The sequence below is a fragment of the Monodelphis domestica genome, chromosome 3 (genome assembly GCF_027887165.1).
Source record: "Monodelphis domestica isolate mMonDom1 chromosome 3, mMonDom1.pri, whole genome shotgun sequence".
Taxonomy (NCBI): Eukaryota; Metazoa; Chordata; class Mammalia; order Didelphimorphia; family Didelphidae; genus Monodelphis; species Monodelphis domestica.
In genome coordinates, this window is record NC_077229.1 from 59,162,814 (window position 1) to 59,180,448 (window position 17,635).

Genomic DNA, 17,635 nt, shown 5'->3' on the forward strand with positions numbered 1-17,635 from the left:
TTTACAAAATCATTAATAAGAGGTCTTCCAATATCTGTTTGAAGATTTCTAATGATGAAGACCTCAATACATCCTATAGTAGCCCAAGCATCTCTGGAGCAGCACTAATTAGAAAGTTTTCATCATTTCTGCCTGTACAATCTTCAAATAATCATTAAAAGCAACATTTTATAGTGAAAAGAGCCCTGCTTCTTTTAGAGTCACAGAATCTGGGTTCAAATCCTAGCTCTGATGCATATGATCTGAGAAATCTTAAGGGAGCCTTTAACCTCCTTTGGCCTCAGTTTCTATAACTGTAAAATGAAGAAATTGGACTTGAATGACCTCTGGGTACGTCCTGCCTTTAAAACCTATTATCCTATGATCTCTTCTGAATAATTCCATGAGAAAGCATCAGTCAAGGGGCAGCTGGTAGCACAATGAATAGAGTGCCAGGGCTGGAGTGGGGAGGATCTGGGTTCAGATTTGACCTCAGACACTTCCTAGCTGTGTGGCACTAGGCAAGTCACTTAACCCCAATTACCTAACCATTGCTTGCTCTTCTGTCTTAGAATTGATACTAAGACAGAAAGTAAAAGACTTTTTAAAATGAAAAGGAAAAAATATCAAATGTATTGCTAGACATAATGAATAGCACATCACTGAGTCAACTAGATTTTTAGTGGATCCTGGGGGCAGTATGTTGGCAGTCTAAAAATGATATGAACATGGAGTTCTTCAGTGGCCATGCCAAAGACTTCTAATTCAGCCAGTTGCTGATGGCCAGATCATGCCAGGAACATTAGGGCTCTAAGGGTGATGAGCTCACTGCAGACTTCCTCCCAAAGAACAAGTCTGATCTCTTTCCTTATTTTTCTCCTGTTCTTTCCTGCCTCAAACATGTGGTCATTAAGTGCACACCTTCATGCTGACCAGCTCTTCTAATATGTCTTGTGAATTCCCTCACCACCTCTCCACATTAAATCTCTCCACGTTGAAAATAATGGCAGAAAATTGGTCTTGACCATAATTTAGGGAAAGCCATTCTGTACCCGACAACTGGGAAGTCAGAAGTAAATGCCCATCAATTGTCTAAGAATAACAGGGGCATTAAAAAGCGATTACCCTTTTATTTGTGCAAGGATCCAATTTGTTCTGTCATTAGATTTTGGCCGCAAAACTCACACTAATGAAATTTTAATACTGTCTTTGATTTTTAATAGCAGGGTTTTACTGGTTAAGTTATATTTCATCAACATACAACAGGCGTTCTTCTTTTCTTTTTTTTAATAATCTCAGGGTGATCTCTGATGAATTGAAATGCCAAATCCCCTGCCAAGACTATTACAGCCGGTAATGATTTTTTTATTATTGCTCAGAGCTCCAAAATAAACTTAAAATAAATTCATAAAGCGATGGAGGCTGAATCAGCTGGCACAGCATTTATATGCATCAGAAATACCCGCTGTGATTAAAGGTCTGGTAACTGACAGCTCGGGGTGGCAAGGGCTGATGCCTAACGCCAGTTAGAAGGGTTCAAGATAGATACATAAAGCGTTTAGTAAGTGCTTACTATATGTGAGACATTGTGCTTGGTTATAGGGACACAAAAACAAGACATAATCCTTATTACCTAGGAACGAACATTTTTTCTTTTCTTTTTCCTTTGCCTTGCCTTGCCTTGCCTTCTTTCCCTTCCATTTATTAATAGGACACAAATGTTTAATAATTTTCTAAAGGCGATGGAGAAAATCATTGGGCAGGTCCAGATAGGTTCTTGGCCTCGAGTTTTGGTTTAGAGATCAAACCCTTCTTGGAAGAATGTTCCTTCAGTGCTAAAACTGCATTTGGCTTAGAGTCTCAGATTTCATCTTCTCTGTCATGTGCCTCCCTCTGCCTCTCTTTTCCTCCCTGTCTCTTTGTCTCCCCAGTCTTTGTCTATTTCCCTCTGTCTTTCTCTTCACATCTTTTGGTCTGTCTCTTCTCCCCCCCCACTCTTTGTCTGTCTTCCTCTGACTTTCTTCATTCACCCTATATTTCTCTCATTCTCTCCATCTCTTTTTGTGTCTCTCTCCCTACTCTCTTTTTTCTCTTCTTCTATTTTTCTTCTTCTCTTTCCTCCTTTTTTTAATCCCCTCTCTTTCTCTTTCCTTGGTTCCCAATTCAACAAGGAGAAAAGAACTATTTGTCAAGTTCCTACTATGTGCAAGGTAAGTTCTAGGCACTGGGGATAGAGACAAAAATTAAATACCTCCTATAATAAAGCAGTTTATATACCACTGCAGGTTGGGGATGCAATGAAAACACTGAGAAGTAAATAGAATAAAATTGTACAAAGTAACTTTAAGATGGAAAGATTAATAAGAGTTGGGGGAGATGAGGAAAGTCCTCATGTAGGAGGGTGGCACCTGCATTCTGCTTTGCAGGATGCTAGGGATTTTACCAGGAATACATGAAAAGACAGTCAGTTCTAGACACAAGGGGACCATCTGTTCAAAGACACAGAGGTGGGAAATAAAGATGAACAACTTAGAAGATGTGGGAAGTAATGGTGAGGAGACAAAGTCAAGGTTGACTCCAGAGTTGCAAACCTGGATGACTGGAATGACCATTGTGCTCTCAACAGAAATAGGGAAGTATGGAGGTGAGACATGTTGATTTGGGGGGAAATATAAAAAAATTCTTTTTCTCAGTGGTTGAATTTGAGATGCCAATAAGATATGTAGGTGGAGGCAATTGACAAATTAATCTGGAATTTAAGAGATATTTGGGCTGGACATAGAAGTTTGGGACTGCTTTACATAGAGATCCTACCTGGGAGCTGGGGAGATTGCTGTGGCTAAGTCTGTTGAAAAGAAAGAAAAGAGGTCCAGGAGATAGGCTCCCTCCATCCTCCCTCTCTCTTTCTTTTTCTCTTCCCCTTTCTCTCCCTTTCATCTTTTTTCTTGCTCCCTTTTTTCTCACAATTTCTCATCCATTTCCCCCTTTTGTTCCCTTTCTCTATTTCTTTTCTATCTCTATTTCCTTCCCTATTTCTTTGCCTTCTTCCCTCCTTTCTTTTCCATTCTTTCTCCCTTTATTTCCCCTTTCTCTATTTCCCATCGCTCCATCTTCCTTCTTTCTTCCTCCTTTCTTCCATTCTCTTCTTTCTTCCCTCTTTCCTGCTTTCCTTCCTTCTCTCTTCTAATTGTCTTTTCTTTTCTAATCTCTTTCCCCTTTTGTTCCTCCTTTCTCTGTCTTCCATCCCTCCTTTGTTTTCCAATCTCTTTACCCCTTTATTCCTCCTTTTTCTCTCTTCTTCCCTCACTCCTTTCTCTTTTCTCTTTCCTTGCCCATTCTCTGCTCCCTCTCTTTTCCCCCTCCAACTTTCCTTCCCCCCTTCTGTCCTTTTGCTTTTCAACTCCTCCCTGCATAGGCCAGTGTTACTGTAGCTTCAGTAGTATAAGTCAGTGACAGGAGTAGTCTTCCTAGGGCATAGGCAGAGGGTGATGGGCCTTGGCTTTCCTGGGGCCCAGGGGAGGGATGGTGCAGGCTAGGCTTTTGGCCAATGGCCGGATAGTTTTCCTTATCTGTGCCTCAGCAGCCTTCACTTATCTAGTGAAGCCAGGGAGAAATCTCAGGGATTTGGATGCAGACTTGTAGAGGCAAGAAATATGCAACTCCAGCTTTACCTTCCACAAGAGCCCTGGGGAACCACATCTGCCAAACCTGGGCTTGGGGAAAGAGAGGAAAAGAAGGAAGGCAGAGCAGGCCTTGAATCTCAGGCCAGAGCTATCCTTTCAGACAGGAACATTGGATAATAGGAGGTCTCCTTGGCTTTCCAGAACACTGAATGATGTTGGCTCACTAATAAACCAATTACATTTGCTATTGCTTCAGCCAAAAGGGGCAATTCAAAATTGTCTAGGCTGGCAATGGTCTAGTGTCCCATAGCAGTGACACCCTGCCCCCCCCATATACTAAAGAGGAAGTACAAGTGTTTTCTCCCTCTCCCTCCTTTCTTCCATTTTTTTCTATTTTCCTCTTTTTCCTTCTCCCCCTTCCTGCTTCTTCCTACTCTCGTATCCTTTTCTTTGTGTCCTCCTGCATCTCACTCTCTCTTTTCTTCTCCACCAGTTCTACTTCCTAGGGGAAAATAGTTTTCCCAAGTTCAAACTTTAGAATTTCTATCTTTTATTTCTTTTGTTTTAGGACCTAATGAATGGCCAAAAGGAAAAAAACCCTGAAATCAAGCTGCAAATAGTGTTTCTCACTTTAAGCCCCAGCTGGAGTTCTTGTTTCTAAAAGGATTAGGGGAGGATGTAGAGGAAAATACAAAGAATGATCCTGTCTTCACTGGTACAACAACTAAATTTGGGCAAGTCCTATCATCTTCCATATAGGTTTTTTCATATTGTTGAAGGAATGATTGGCATTTGTGAGCCTCAGTTTCTGCATCTGTACAATGGGAGATTGACTTAGGTTAGTTGTCTTAACTAGTTTTTGTGCCATAGGGCTCTTTGGCAATTTGGTGAAGCCTCTGGACCGCTTCTCAGAATTATGCTTTTAAATGAAGAAAATAAAATATGTAGAATTACAAAGGAAACAAAATATATTGAAATAGTTATCAAAAATGTTTTTTTTGAAGTTCATAGACAACCCCAGTTTAAGAACCTCTGACTTTGATGTTGTTCAGTTGCGTCTGACTCTTTGTGCCTCCATTTGGAGTTTTCTTGGCAAAGATATGGGAGTGATTTTCTATTCTCTTTTACAACTCATTTTACAGAGAAGGAAACTGAGGTCAAGGAGGTCAAGTGACTTGCCCAGGATCACATAGCTAAGTGGCTGAAGTCAGATTTGAACTCAAAAGAAGAGTCTTCCTGACTCCAGACCTGGCACACTGCACTATGCTGCCACCTGGCTTCCTCTGCTAGGGAAGGAGTGAACTCTAAATTAGCTCTAAGATCTAAACTTATTTAATAACAGTAAACTGAATGTCAAAGATTTAGGGCTAGAAGGATGAGTTCAGATATCATTTAGTCCAAACCTCTCATATTATATAAATACAGAAAAATGGGTCCAGAGAAGCCTCTGACACAATGAAGAGGGCTGGACGTGGATCCAGGCTGGTAAGGGTTCAAATCTTACCTCTTCTGTGTGGCCCTGGCCAATTCATTTTAATTTCTCAATTTCCTCATTTATAAAATGGGGATCATAACAGTGTCTACTCCCCAGGGTTGTTGGGAGGATAAAATAATGTAATGTACAGAAAGAGCTTTCCAAACATTATAATATTTAGGTGTTAGTTATTATTGTTAAGAAAGCAGAAGCTCCAGTTGTGTGGAGCCTATGATGGTCTTGATTTAGGACTCTTTAAGTTTCAGAATTTAACTACATTGTAAAAAAAAGTAGAAGTAGATTTATTAATATATTTTTAAACCCTTGCCTTCCATTTTAGAATGTATTGATCTCAAGGGAGAAAGGGGGTTGAGTGACCTGCCCAGGATCAGACAATCAGGAAAAATATGAGGTCACATTTGAAACCAGGACTTCCCATCTCTAGGCTTGGCTCTCAATCCACTGAGGCACTGAGCGCCAAAGAATACAATTTTTGAGTATAAGCTGGAATAAAATTATAATAGTAGCTTCAATAACCTATTCCACAGGGACTATAGGTACTGCTATTATACCTTTAAACTGGAATCAAACCTTAAGAGCCTAATAGCTTAGCTGTCATTCTGGAAAGATTTAATTGTGATGGCTGAAGAGAAAATGTGAAAAGACTAAGAAAAAGGATTAAAAGAACATTTCCTGAGAGAACTGGATTTAATCCTTATCTTATAATGAAACATGAAAAGAGTTCTTGAGAAAGAACTCTAATTAATATCCTGAGAGGACTGAATGGTGGGGCTGTGTTTCCAGAATTAAAAAAATAGTTGTAATGATGGCCAAAAGCAACTTTGGACATATGATGCTCACATATAATAAATTGTAAAATATTTATATCTTTGTGGTATGGTTTGTTATATTGTCAATAAATAGTATAGCCAATAACATTGATGTTTATTTAAGCATAGATTAGCAATTTGATTATATATAAACACACAAATCTATAAGTATATATTATAAATATTGATTAATTAGATTTAATTATGTAATACATTTGATTTACACATTTATTCACATATTTAATATACATACATTGAATAATAAACATATCTGTATATTATATATGTTTATGTAAATATATTTGTATAAAAGTCTATTTATATGTGACATACACATATATGTATGCATATTGGCATATACATAAACAAAATGTTCCAAAAACTATTATTAATAGTTTTTATTTTATTTATTTATATTTACTTATATATTATATATTTATTTATTGTTATATTTATTTACTGCTATATATTTATGTTATATATCATATATGAATATATTTATTTATAATTATTTATTAATAATAAACACTTATTAAACCCCATTTTTGTGACAGTACTGTGCTAAGCACTAGGAATACAAGAAAAGCAAAAGACAATCCCTGCTCTCAAGAAGGTCAGAGTCGAATGGGTAGACATAGAAACCATGAAACTGTAAATAAACAAGATAGAGAGAGACAAGATGAATTGGAGATAATGTGCAATTTGTAGCTTTAATAGCTTTTAGGTTCAATTTGAATAGCTTTGTAGTTTTAATAGCCTGCATATAAGAGAAAGAAAGATACAAAGACACTGAGAAGCAGAAAGAGACAGAAGCAGAGAGATGAACAAATACATTGGGGAAAATGTGGTATCTACAGTTAAATAAAAAAAGGTTTCAAAAAGTTCTTTGATGTAACTGGACAATGGACTGAGTGTAATAAGATGACTTTTAATAGGGGGAAATGTAAAGTTTTATATTTGGGTTCAAAAAATCAACTTCCTAAGTACTAGGTAGGGGAGACATGATAAGACAAAAATTTGTCTGAAAGAGATATTTGTATGTCCATCAACTGGGGAATGGCTGAACATGTTGTGATATATGATTGTAATGGAATACTACTGTGCCATAAGAAATGATGAATAAGATGATCACAAAAATCCTAGGAAGACATCTATGAAGTGATGCAAAGTGAAGTGAGCAGAACCAGGAGAACATTTTACATAGTAACAGCAATAAAGTAAAATGACCAACTCTGAATGCTTAGCTATTATCAACAAGATAAGGATCTAGGACAGCTCCAAGGGATTCACTTATGACAAAAAAGACTATTGCTATAGAAGGAACAGATAAAGTTCAGTTCAATCTGAATGCAGAATGGAACATGCCTTTTTTTTCCATTTTATTTTCTCCACAAACTTTTCTCTAGCTTAAACAATGTGTCTTCTTTCACAACATGATGAACATGGAAATATATATTGTATGACAGCACATGTACAACTTATATTATATTACCTGCCATCTTGGGGAGGGAGAAGGAGAAGGAGGGAGAGAACAGTGATCACAAAAATGTCAGAAAATGATTACTAAAATTTATATTGATGTGTAATTTGGAAAATAAATTTTTAAAAAGACTTCAATGGGGCAGTTGGGTAGCTCAGTGGATTGAGAGCCAGGCCTAGAGATGGGAGGTCCTGGGTTCAAATCTGGCCTCAGACACTTCCTAGCTGTGTGACCCTGGGCAAGTCACTTAACCCCCATTGCCTAGCCCTTACTGCTCTTCTGCCTTGGAGCCAATACATAGTATTGACTCTAAGATGGAAGGTAAGGGTTTTAAAAAAAAAAGACTTCAAAAAAAAAAGAGGTTGGGATTTTAATGTTTCACAAATATAACTCTGAGACAATGAGGTTTTAGGGCAGGCATAAACAAAAGCAAAAAACATGTATCAAGAGGCATAAGTTCCAGGACTAGGGAGGTTTCTTACTCTCCTCTGCCATAGACAAACCACACCTGAACTTTTGTGTCCACTTCTGGGTTCCACTCTGTGGGAAGGACATGACAGGCTAAAGAAAATACAGAGGAAGGAAAAGGCGATGGTGAAGGACTTGGGGATCATTCCATATGAGGATCATGTGAGGAACTAGGGACCATTAGCCTGAAGTGGACAGGGTAGGGCAGGGGCGGGAAAGAGACACTGGATTGAGAACTCCAAGTGTTTAAAAGGTTTCCCCTTAGGAGAGGGATTAAATGAGTTCAGCTTGGCACCAGAAAACAGAACTGAGGATAATAGCTAGAAGCTGCAAAGAGGTAAATGTAAGTTTGATGTAATAATAAGATTAAAAAATAATAAGCTGGCATTTATAATATAATTTGTTTATAATAATGTATTAATATTTATAATTAATTATTAATATGATTTAAGGAAAATTCTTAAAGTAATTCATGTTCACTGATTATAAGCATATATTTATAATATATAAAATAATACATAACCATAAGGTAGCATGTATATAGTGCTTTAAGGTTTGCAAAACACTACAAATATTATTGCATTTTGTCCTTCCAACAATCCAGTGATGTAGGTACTATTATTATCTTCATTTTACAGATGAGGAAATTGAAGGAGGTCATTCAGGATCACACAGGAAGAGTCTGAGGTTGGATTTGAAATCAGGTCTTTCAGACTCTAAGCTCAATGCTCAACCCACTTTGTTATCTGGTACTAGGAAAGACTCCTAACTGTCCAAAAGTGAAATAGGCTGCCTCTGGAGACAGTGGGTTTGTGTCTTGGGGGGACCACTTATAGGACATATTGGAGGTGGCACAGTGCATCATATAGTACCTGGAGTCAAAGACTCAAGTTCAAATTGTGCCTTAGACACTTATCAACTATCTGTGTGACTCTCTGGGTAGGTCACTTAACCTTTCCTAGCCTCAGTATATTTGTCTGTGAAATGGGGATAATCACAGAATCTCCTTTACAAGTCTGCTGAGGATCAAATGAGATAACATGTATTTTGTAACTCTTAAAGTACTATATACAAGCTAGTTATTATTGTTTACATTGGAGTGATGAAGATGGCCCCAAGTGTCCCTCCAAACTCAGCAATTCAGAGATAGAGTTTGAAGGTCACTTCCCAACTGTCTCCCCCTAGCTTCAGCCTTTCCCCACTTCTCCCTACTGCTTCCTTCTCTGCTCACTACAAATCCACACCTCCCCACCCTCAGACCTCTGGGCACCAAGCTAAATATTTCTAGTTCCTTCACTTAATTCACAGATGGATTTTCTCTATTCTTTCTTCCCCCCCAAGACCTAAGCCAGGTACCTTCTTCCTCTCTGCTGTCCCTCCTTTTTATATTTTATTTATTTTTTAAAAATCCTACCTTCTGTCTTGGAATCAATACTGTGTATTGGTTCCAAGGCAGAAGAGTGGTAAGGGCTAGGCAATGGGGGTTAAGTGACTTGCCCAGGGTCACACAGCTGGCAAGTGTCTGAGGTCAGATTTGAACCTAGGACCTCTCATCTCTAGGCCTGGCTCTCAATCCACTGAGCTACCCAGCTGCTCCCTGTCCCCCTCCCCCCTTGGATATTTTCTTCTCTCATTAGAATATAAGCTTCATGAGGTTAGAAATTGCTTTTCTTTTCCTTCATATTTATAATCTCAGGGCTTAGCACAATGCATAGCACATAGTAAGAACTTAATAAATGCTTATTTCCTACATCTTTACTGACTCTACCTTCTCAAGCTGTTATCCTACATTCTTCTTCCCTTTAATAACTGAGCTCCTAGAAAAAGCTGTCTACACTTATTGCTGCTTCTCTTCTCGTACACTTTTCAGACCCTTATAATCTAGCTTCTGATCTCATCCCTGAATTGAAACTGCTTTCTCCAAGGTTATCAATGTTATATTAACTGCTGAATCCAATGGTCTTTTCTCAGTCTTAGTTCTTTTTAACTGGTCTTTAGTATTTGACATTTTCCATACCTCCTACCACCCCACTCCCTTCTGAATATCATCCCTGAGGTTTTGTGACATTACATTTTCTTGGTTCTACATCTACCCATCTGGCCCCTTCTCAGTTTCTGTTACTGTTCCATACCGTTTGATATCGTATCCCCTAAGCTCTGTCTTTGACCTTCTTCATTTCTCTATTCTTTCAGATATTAAGTGGTTCTTTATTTCTTTATGGAAAACTTTATAGTTGAATCTATCCATGTCTTTTATATGCTTTGGCAGAATAATCCCCAAATAATTTTATGCATGTTGGAATTATTTGGAATGGATTTTCTATTCTTGCCTCTGGAATTTTGTTATTATAATATGTTATTTATATATGTATATATGCATATATATATATATATAAATGCTTGGTGATGTTATTGGCTTTCAAGAGTTCGACTATTATCTCTACACAGTTGATTCCCTGGGTCTATCCATCCAGTCCTCATATTTTCTTTGAGCTCCAGGCCCACATTTATAAATGCAGATTGTACATTTCCCCTGGGATATCCTATAGAAATCTCAACATGTTCAAAAATAGAGCTCATTACCTCCATTCTCAAATCCATTTCTCTTTCCAATTTCCCTATACATCTCTTGATCCTTCTAGTCACTTAGGTTCACAACCTTGATATCATCCCTGGTTCCTCACTCTCCTTCCTCCCTATATTTTCAATCAATTTCCAAATCTTGTCAATACTGCCTCCTCAATGTGCTTTGCATATGTCCCCTTCTCACTACTCCTATGGCGACCAACCCAATTCAAGCCTTTGTAACTTCTCTCTTGGAATTGGGTCTCCATGACTCAAGTCTCTCCCCTTCTTCAAATCATCTTGCACATAGCTACAAAATGATATTCCTAAAGCACAGACTGGTTCATCTTACATTTCTGAGTAATCAATTCAAGTGTCATTTCTAGGATCAAACTCTCTACTCTTACACATTTTGAACCCATCACAACCTGGATCCAACCTACCTTTGTAGCCTTTTGGTATGTTATACCCTCTTATGCACACTTCTCTTGCTTTCTTGACATATCTTATCTTTTTCCTCATTGCCTGGGATACATTCTATCCCATACTTTTCTAAGACTCAATTCAAAGCTTTGTTTGATCATTTTTTTCAGTTACATCTGAATCTTTGTGATCCCATTTGGGGTTTTCTTGGCAAAGGTACTGGAGTATTTTGCCATTTGACAGATGAGAAAACTGAGGCCAACAGGGCTAAGTGACTTGCTCAGGGTCACACAAACACAAAGCATTTTGGAGTCCTCATTTTTAGATCTCTCCCATATTACTTCATATATAACTTGTATTTACTTCTCTGAGTATACATTGTTTCCCCATAGGTTTATTGTAAGCTTCTTGAAGACAAGGGCTATTTCATTTTTTACTTTGTTCTCTAAGTGTCAGACAGTTTGCTAACCACTGTAAAGACTTAACAGATATTTGTTGAATTCCTTCTCGACTCCTGGCAGCTTCCTGTTTGTCCTCAACAAGTCCTCAGGTTTGCTATACTCAAACCAAAACTGGAGAAGGGATCTCAGGGCTCTGTGGAAAGCCATGATAGCCATGAATGAGTTCCTATCCCTGCTGAGAATCGCCAGGGTTTTACTCGTCTGGAAATCCTTTCTCGTTTTTCTTTGCTTATTACAGTCTTTTCAAATGTCAAAGCCTGCATATTTATTTCTTAATTTATCCAGGATCATTAGTCTGCTTGGATCGAAGAAGATAACTTTATACTAACTACTCCTCCCTGTTGCCAATGAGCCTTTGTAGGTAGAAAAGAGAGCAGAGATTGGTTTGCTTCTTTGCCATGAATGAGTTTTTACAAGGTTTTTATTGCAAAGCCAATAACACTCTGTGAAGGTAAATGGAACAGTAGATAGAGCACTGGACCTGGAGTCAGGAAGTCTCATCTTCCTGAGTTGCATTCTGGCTTCAGACACTTACTAGCTATGTGACACTGATTCTAGTTTGCCTCAGTTTCCTCATCTGTAAAATGAGCTAGAGAAAGAAATGGCAATCCATTCCAGTATTTTTGCCATGAAAATCCCAAATGGAGTCATGAAGAGTTGGGCACAACTGAAAACCACTGAATAACAAGAACACTCCAATTAGAGACTTCTAGCTCAATTAACTTCTGACACTATTGCTAGAGGTTGACCCTTCAGAAAAAAGCAGAATGATCTTTCCTCTTTAACTAGTTGGTAGGCAAGGATGTCATAGATATCTTAAGCTTAACATGTCCCAAACTGAGTTAGAAGTGATCTGAGAGGGATCTCAAAGGCATCTGGTTCAATCTTCTCATTTTATAAACCTATGTGATAGATATGGGATTTGGTTCTGGGTCTTCCCAACTCCAAATCCATGGCTCTAAACCCTATGCCACATTTCTCTTTAAATTATAAGTTGCGATCATAATTTACTTGCTATTTGATTTTGGATAGATGCCACCTTTGCTTTCAGCTTTTCATCCTTTCTTTTCTGGAAGCAAAAATGTTGGGCTCTGGGGGACTAGGTTTCAAATGCCATCTCAGCCACTTACTATCTGTTTTGATCTTGATGGGAAAGTCACTTCCTTGTTTTCCTCATTTATAAAATGAGATTGGATTGCTGGCCTCTGTAGATGCTTCCAGTTCTAAGTCTGGGATCCTATGACCAGGTTGTTTCTAACATTTAATAAATTAAAGATTCTATGAACTCTGAGAAGGCTATGGAATGCTTGGCCTGGACTCACCGGATAGGTGCAGACTCGTCTCCTCGGTCCAGCCAGTCCTGTGGTGGGATGATGTACATGCACCAGAGGCCCCAGTTGTAGCCATGCGCTGCATTGGCATATTGTTGTACCTCAAAGGTATTGTACTTGATGTTGTCAATGGCAGGCAGGATTATTCTCCTTCTGTCCTCTTTGATTCGAGTGAGGGCTGGCTCTGCCCTGAAAGAAACAAAAGCCAAAGAGGGATTACTTTGGGAGCCTTTGGTGACAGACATTCAAAAGCCAGATGTGTCATGGAGTTAGTCAGGCCAGACCTAGGTTGCTGTCCATGGTAGATGGTCCCCACTGAATACCATGGGAGGCAGGCATATTCCTTTATAGAATTTGATGTTGTAATGTGAGAAGTCTTTGAGGGGAAGTGTGGTACAGTAGATGAGAGCACTAGTCAGGAAGACCTGAATTTGAGTCTTGCCTCTGACCCATTCAGGCAGTGTGATTCTGGGAAGTCATTTGCTAATGCTCTAGACCACTGTCTTAAGATGATAAGGGGCTGAGCTGCATGAGGGGATGGAACTCTTCAGGAGGATCTCCAATCACACATTTCTGTGATTTCATCAGTGTTGAGGGCTCACATTGAAGGTCTACGTTGGTAGAGGAAATTTTCATACCAGAAATTTCCCTCATCAATGAGATCAGATCCCGCCTTCTTTCCTTTCTCCATGCTTAGCCCCTATACTTCCTTCAACTATGTCCACAGAAGGAAGTAGAAGTGAGTCCCCCTCTGAGACAGAAACACTACTCTCTCTCCAGGACTCTGGGTATCCTCTTGGCTGAGCCCTCATTATGACTCAGTGCCCAGTTGTTTCAGTCAGGATCCTCTCCAGGATGCTTATGGTAAGGGGTGGAGCCCAGATTTCCAGCATGATGTTTCGATCCTGTCTCTCTTTTGTCCCCAGGGTGAGCTCACTTTACTTAACTTTCTACCTCCTAATTACAACACTATCTAACAATTTCCCTGCAAGGCTGCAAAGCAGAGATGGGAGGGATTCCTAAAGGGTGCCCACTGGACCACTCAAGAAGATAGATCATTTCAGGACTCTCCAGGCACCTGTGTCATTTGGGCGCTGGACTGGACCCATTCAACTGAAGGCAGGGAATATTGAGTAAAGGAAGGGCCCTGTTCCTCTAACTGGCTCAGTTTAACCCTGAGAGACTAGATAATTCTTTGAGTTAGGGCATTTTTCCTCACCAGCCAGCTAGGTAGCTAAATGCATCTGTCTCATTAAATAGTCCCCACTTGCCCATAGCCCTCTCTGCAAATCATGCATGAACATGACATCTTTTCCTGGGGATAGTTACCCTGAGTTCAGGCTTAATTGAGGGCAGAAATCCAGGTGGCTCCAATAAAGAGTTTTAATTAAGACTCCAGGGCTTAAATTCAAAGGGAGTTCCCCCCAAGGTAATATATAGTTAGCCATCTTCCCTGGCAGATTGAGAATTTCCTCTCTTTCTCCTTCTCATCTTAAATTTCATGTAACCCCTGACTCAAAGCCCACTGGTATGGGACTCTCTCTTTATTGGTTGAGAATAATTATGTGGGATATTTGTTGGGCAGAGTTGGTGAGAGTGAGAGAGCTCTGGTCTTCTTCAGTACACTTTGGGAATCTTCAAGTATCTAGTCCTTTTAGGTATTTCTGACTTACAGCTTAGAGAAAAAAAATAGAAGAGACCCATCCCAATTCAAGTTGCTAAAAGAAAAGACTCTGGGAAGACATGAGAAGAGCAGGCAGTCTCCATCATGTCCCCATCATAGATTGCTGCTCCAGAGACTTTGGTGAGTTTCCCTTTGGGTGAGATGTAGTATTCTTTCTCAGTTGGGCCAAGTTATCTTGCTCCCAATGGGAGAGCCCCTTTACTCTGTATTGTCTGGCATATCACTCTCCTATGCATGTCTTATCTGATTTCTGTTTTGCTACTAATTTAGAGAAATAGATTTTTTTTTTGCTATCCACTATGTGCATTCATTTTGGAACTGATGGGAAAGAGGACAAGCCCTGGATAATATTGGACAAACTTGGGGCCTTTCATTTCCCCACCCCCATGGCGAAGTGATCAGAAGTTAGATTGTATCCAATCAAACTACTTATAATAATGATATTTATGGGAGCAAATGAATATAAGTCTAGCCTAGTGCCCCTCTCTCTAGGGAGAACAGACAACTTTCTCTTCCTCTTCCTGGCAGGAATGGAAATCTTCCTTGTAGAAAGGTAGAAGGATAGTCTAGAGATATCTATTCTTCCTCTCTTTGAACCACACAAAGAAAACCCATTAATTCAACTTTTCAGCAAAACAGAAACCAGAGAAGGCATACATAGGAAAACATATACCAGACAATACAGAGCAAAGAAGTTCTTGCATTGGGAAAGAGATAATTTGGCTCAACCAAGACAAGGAGTCTAAGATTTTACCCAAGGGGAAAAGTTCCCAAAGATCCTAATATATCAAGCTGGGGACAAGGACATACTGGAGACTGTCAGCTCCTCTCATGTCTTCCCATGTCTTTTCCTTCAGCATTCTGAAGTGGGGTTGGCCTCTTCCATTTTCTTCTTAAAACTGGAAGTCAGAAATGCCAGAAGGCACCAGACACTAAAGATTCCCAAAGTGGACCGAAGAAGACTGGAATTCTCCCACTTTCGTCAACTCTGCCCCACAAATGCCCCTCAGGGCATTCATCAAAAGGAAAGAATTCCAAACTAATGCTCTTTGGGACAGGGGTTACACTTATTTTAAAAATCACATTAAAGAGCATATGAGATACCACATATAAAAAAAAAAACTTTCCTAATTCTCAAGGTGTGATATAAATGTTTGATATTATTATTATTGATATCATTTTTTAAATTCTTACCTCCCATCTTAAAACCAATACTCTGTGTACTAGTTCCAAGGCAGAAGAGCTATAAGGACTAGATCATATGGGGTTAAGTGACTTGTCTATGGTCACATAGTGTAATAATTAAAATGGTTGGATGTCTTAAACTGTAAGAGTTAAAATGGTTGAAGATATAAATTGTGATAAATATAAAGAGTGGATGAGTAAGTTGTGACCACAGGAAATATGTTTTCACTACAGTGTTTTGTTTTTAAATCAAATATAAGGTGGTCACCAGGGAAATATTCCCAATTATTCAAATGTATCCAAGTCAGCTGGGTTTTATAGAGATTTTAATTAATACAAATGAGGAATTAAAGAAAAGGAGAGAAAGAGAGAAAAGGGGGAATAATGAGAAAAGGATAAGCCGGCCCTGGCCAGTCCTGGCCAACCTAGCCCTAAGCCCTAAGAGAAAAGATCAGTCAGTCCTTAATCACTCACCACAAGATCTGTCCAAGCAAGGATTCTAGTGACACCAGGCCAGCTTCATCTCAGCTGACTCCACCAGCTCCATCCTCCATCTGAATGTTTTAGAATGTGTTCTGAGCTCCTATTTAAAGGGCATTTTCTCCTATGTCACCTCCCCTAAGTCCTTACATCTACCAATCACAGTAAACATTTTCCAAAAGACAGACCATTCTGAATTCACACCTGAGTAGACTAATCCTTTTAGTAATCCACACCTGAGTAGGCTAGAATCTCTGAGTGAGTTTCTCACCTCTTTATCCCATGTAAGTTTACAAGTTGCTTGACCTTTATAAGTACTTAGCACCCCCTTTGTATTAGTCCTAAAATAGGCATGGTTTAAGAACTTTTTTTCTCACTATAAGCATGGGTTTAAGTACGTTTCATTGTTCAGCAGAGAGTTTACAACTTTATCTTCCCCCAGGGCATGCCTAAGTATGGTGAAGTAGAGTTCTCACATTCCTGATCAAAGTAGAGTTCACTGCCCAAATGGGGAATGGTCTTAATCCAATCTTATGAAGTAGGGTCTGGGAATTTTTAAGGTTCACAATAGCTATGAAGTATCTGAGGCTAGATTTGAACCCAGGATCTCTTGTTTCCAGGATTAGTTCTCTATCCACTGAGCCACCTAGCTGCTGCTTAGTTTGGTTTTAAATAACCTTCAATTCCAAGGATATCCTTCCCTCTGCCTTCCTCATGACTTTAACAAAGAAAGAGAAGAAAAAAGTAACTCAAGCAACATATCAACTAAGTCTAATGTTATAAATGATATTTCACACTCAGTCTCCCATTTGTGAAAAAGAAAGAAACTTTGTTCCCTTCTACTCTCTCTCTGCCTCTCTCTCTCTCTCTCTCTCTCTCTCTCTGTGTGTGTCTCTCTGTCTCTGTCTCTGTCTCTGTCTCTGTCTCTCTCTCTCTCTCTCTTCAGTCTTAGTTTAGTTCCTTGTCAATTTTTGCTTGGAATGTTGCAATAACCTCCTTATTGCCTATCTTCTTTCTAGCTCTCCATTCTTGAATTCCAATTTAGCTGCTCAGGTAATATTCATAAGATACAAGTCTGACTAGGTCACTCTTCTGCTCAACAATCTTCATTAACTCCTTATCTCCTGCAGAATATAACACAAACTTCTCAACCTGGCACATAAAACCCTCTAGAGTCTGGATCTGGCCAATTTTACAGAATAATTGCATATCATATACCCTCCATTTCAACCAAACTGTCCTATTTGCTGTTCCCTGGAATTTGAAGGAAACTGAGGCAAGCAGAGTTAAATGACGTGCCCTGGGTCACATAGTTAGTATATATCTGAGGCTGGATCTTAACTCAGGTTCTCCTAACTCCAGATGTGGCACTTTATCCATTGCTCCACTTAGCTGCCCTTATATAATTATTAATAATGCATTAATTAGAATCAAATGTATTATTTAAATTTATTAAATCATTAAGCATTTATTATATGCCAAGTACCACATTAAGGACTGGAGTTACAAATATGAAGATGGAAATAGGCCTTCCCCTTAAGAAGCTTATATTCTAATGGAGAACACTACATAACCACACACACACACACACACACACACACACACACACAAAGGTATAAAGATTACATAGGATAATAGTTCTAGACCTTGGA

The 17,635-nt window shown here is 39.0% G+C and overlaps 1 protein-coding gene across 2 annotated transcripts in view; it reads right to left on the minus strand.

The window, feature by feature from the left end:
• GALNT9 (polypeptide N-acetylgalactosaminyltransferase 9) overlaps positions 1 to 17,635 on the minus strand; it is a 581,478-nt gene that overhangs the window by 410,282 nt on the left and 153,561 nt on the right. Inside the window, exon 5 of one of the 2 annotated variants that reach the window (XM_056821945.1) lies at positions 12,626 to 12,823. The exons of the other annotated variant lie outside the window; for it this stretch is intronic. Within the exon in view, the coding sequence (XP_056677923.1) occupies positions 12,626 to 12,823 (198 nt within the window). The remainder of the gene's footprint in view (positions 1 to 12,625; positions 12,824 to 17,635) is intronic. 2 annotated transcript variants of the gene reach the window in all.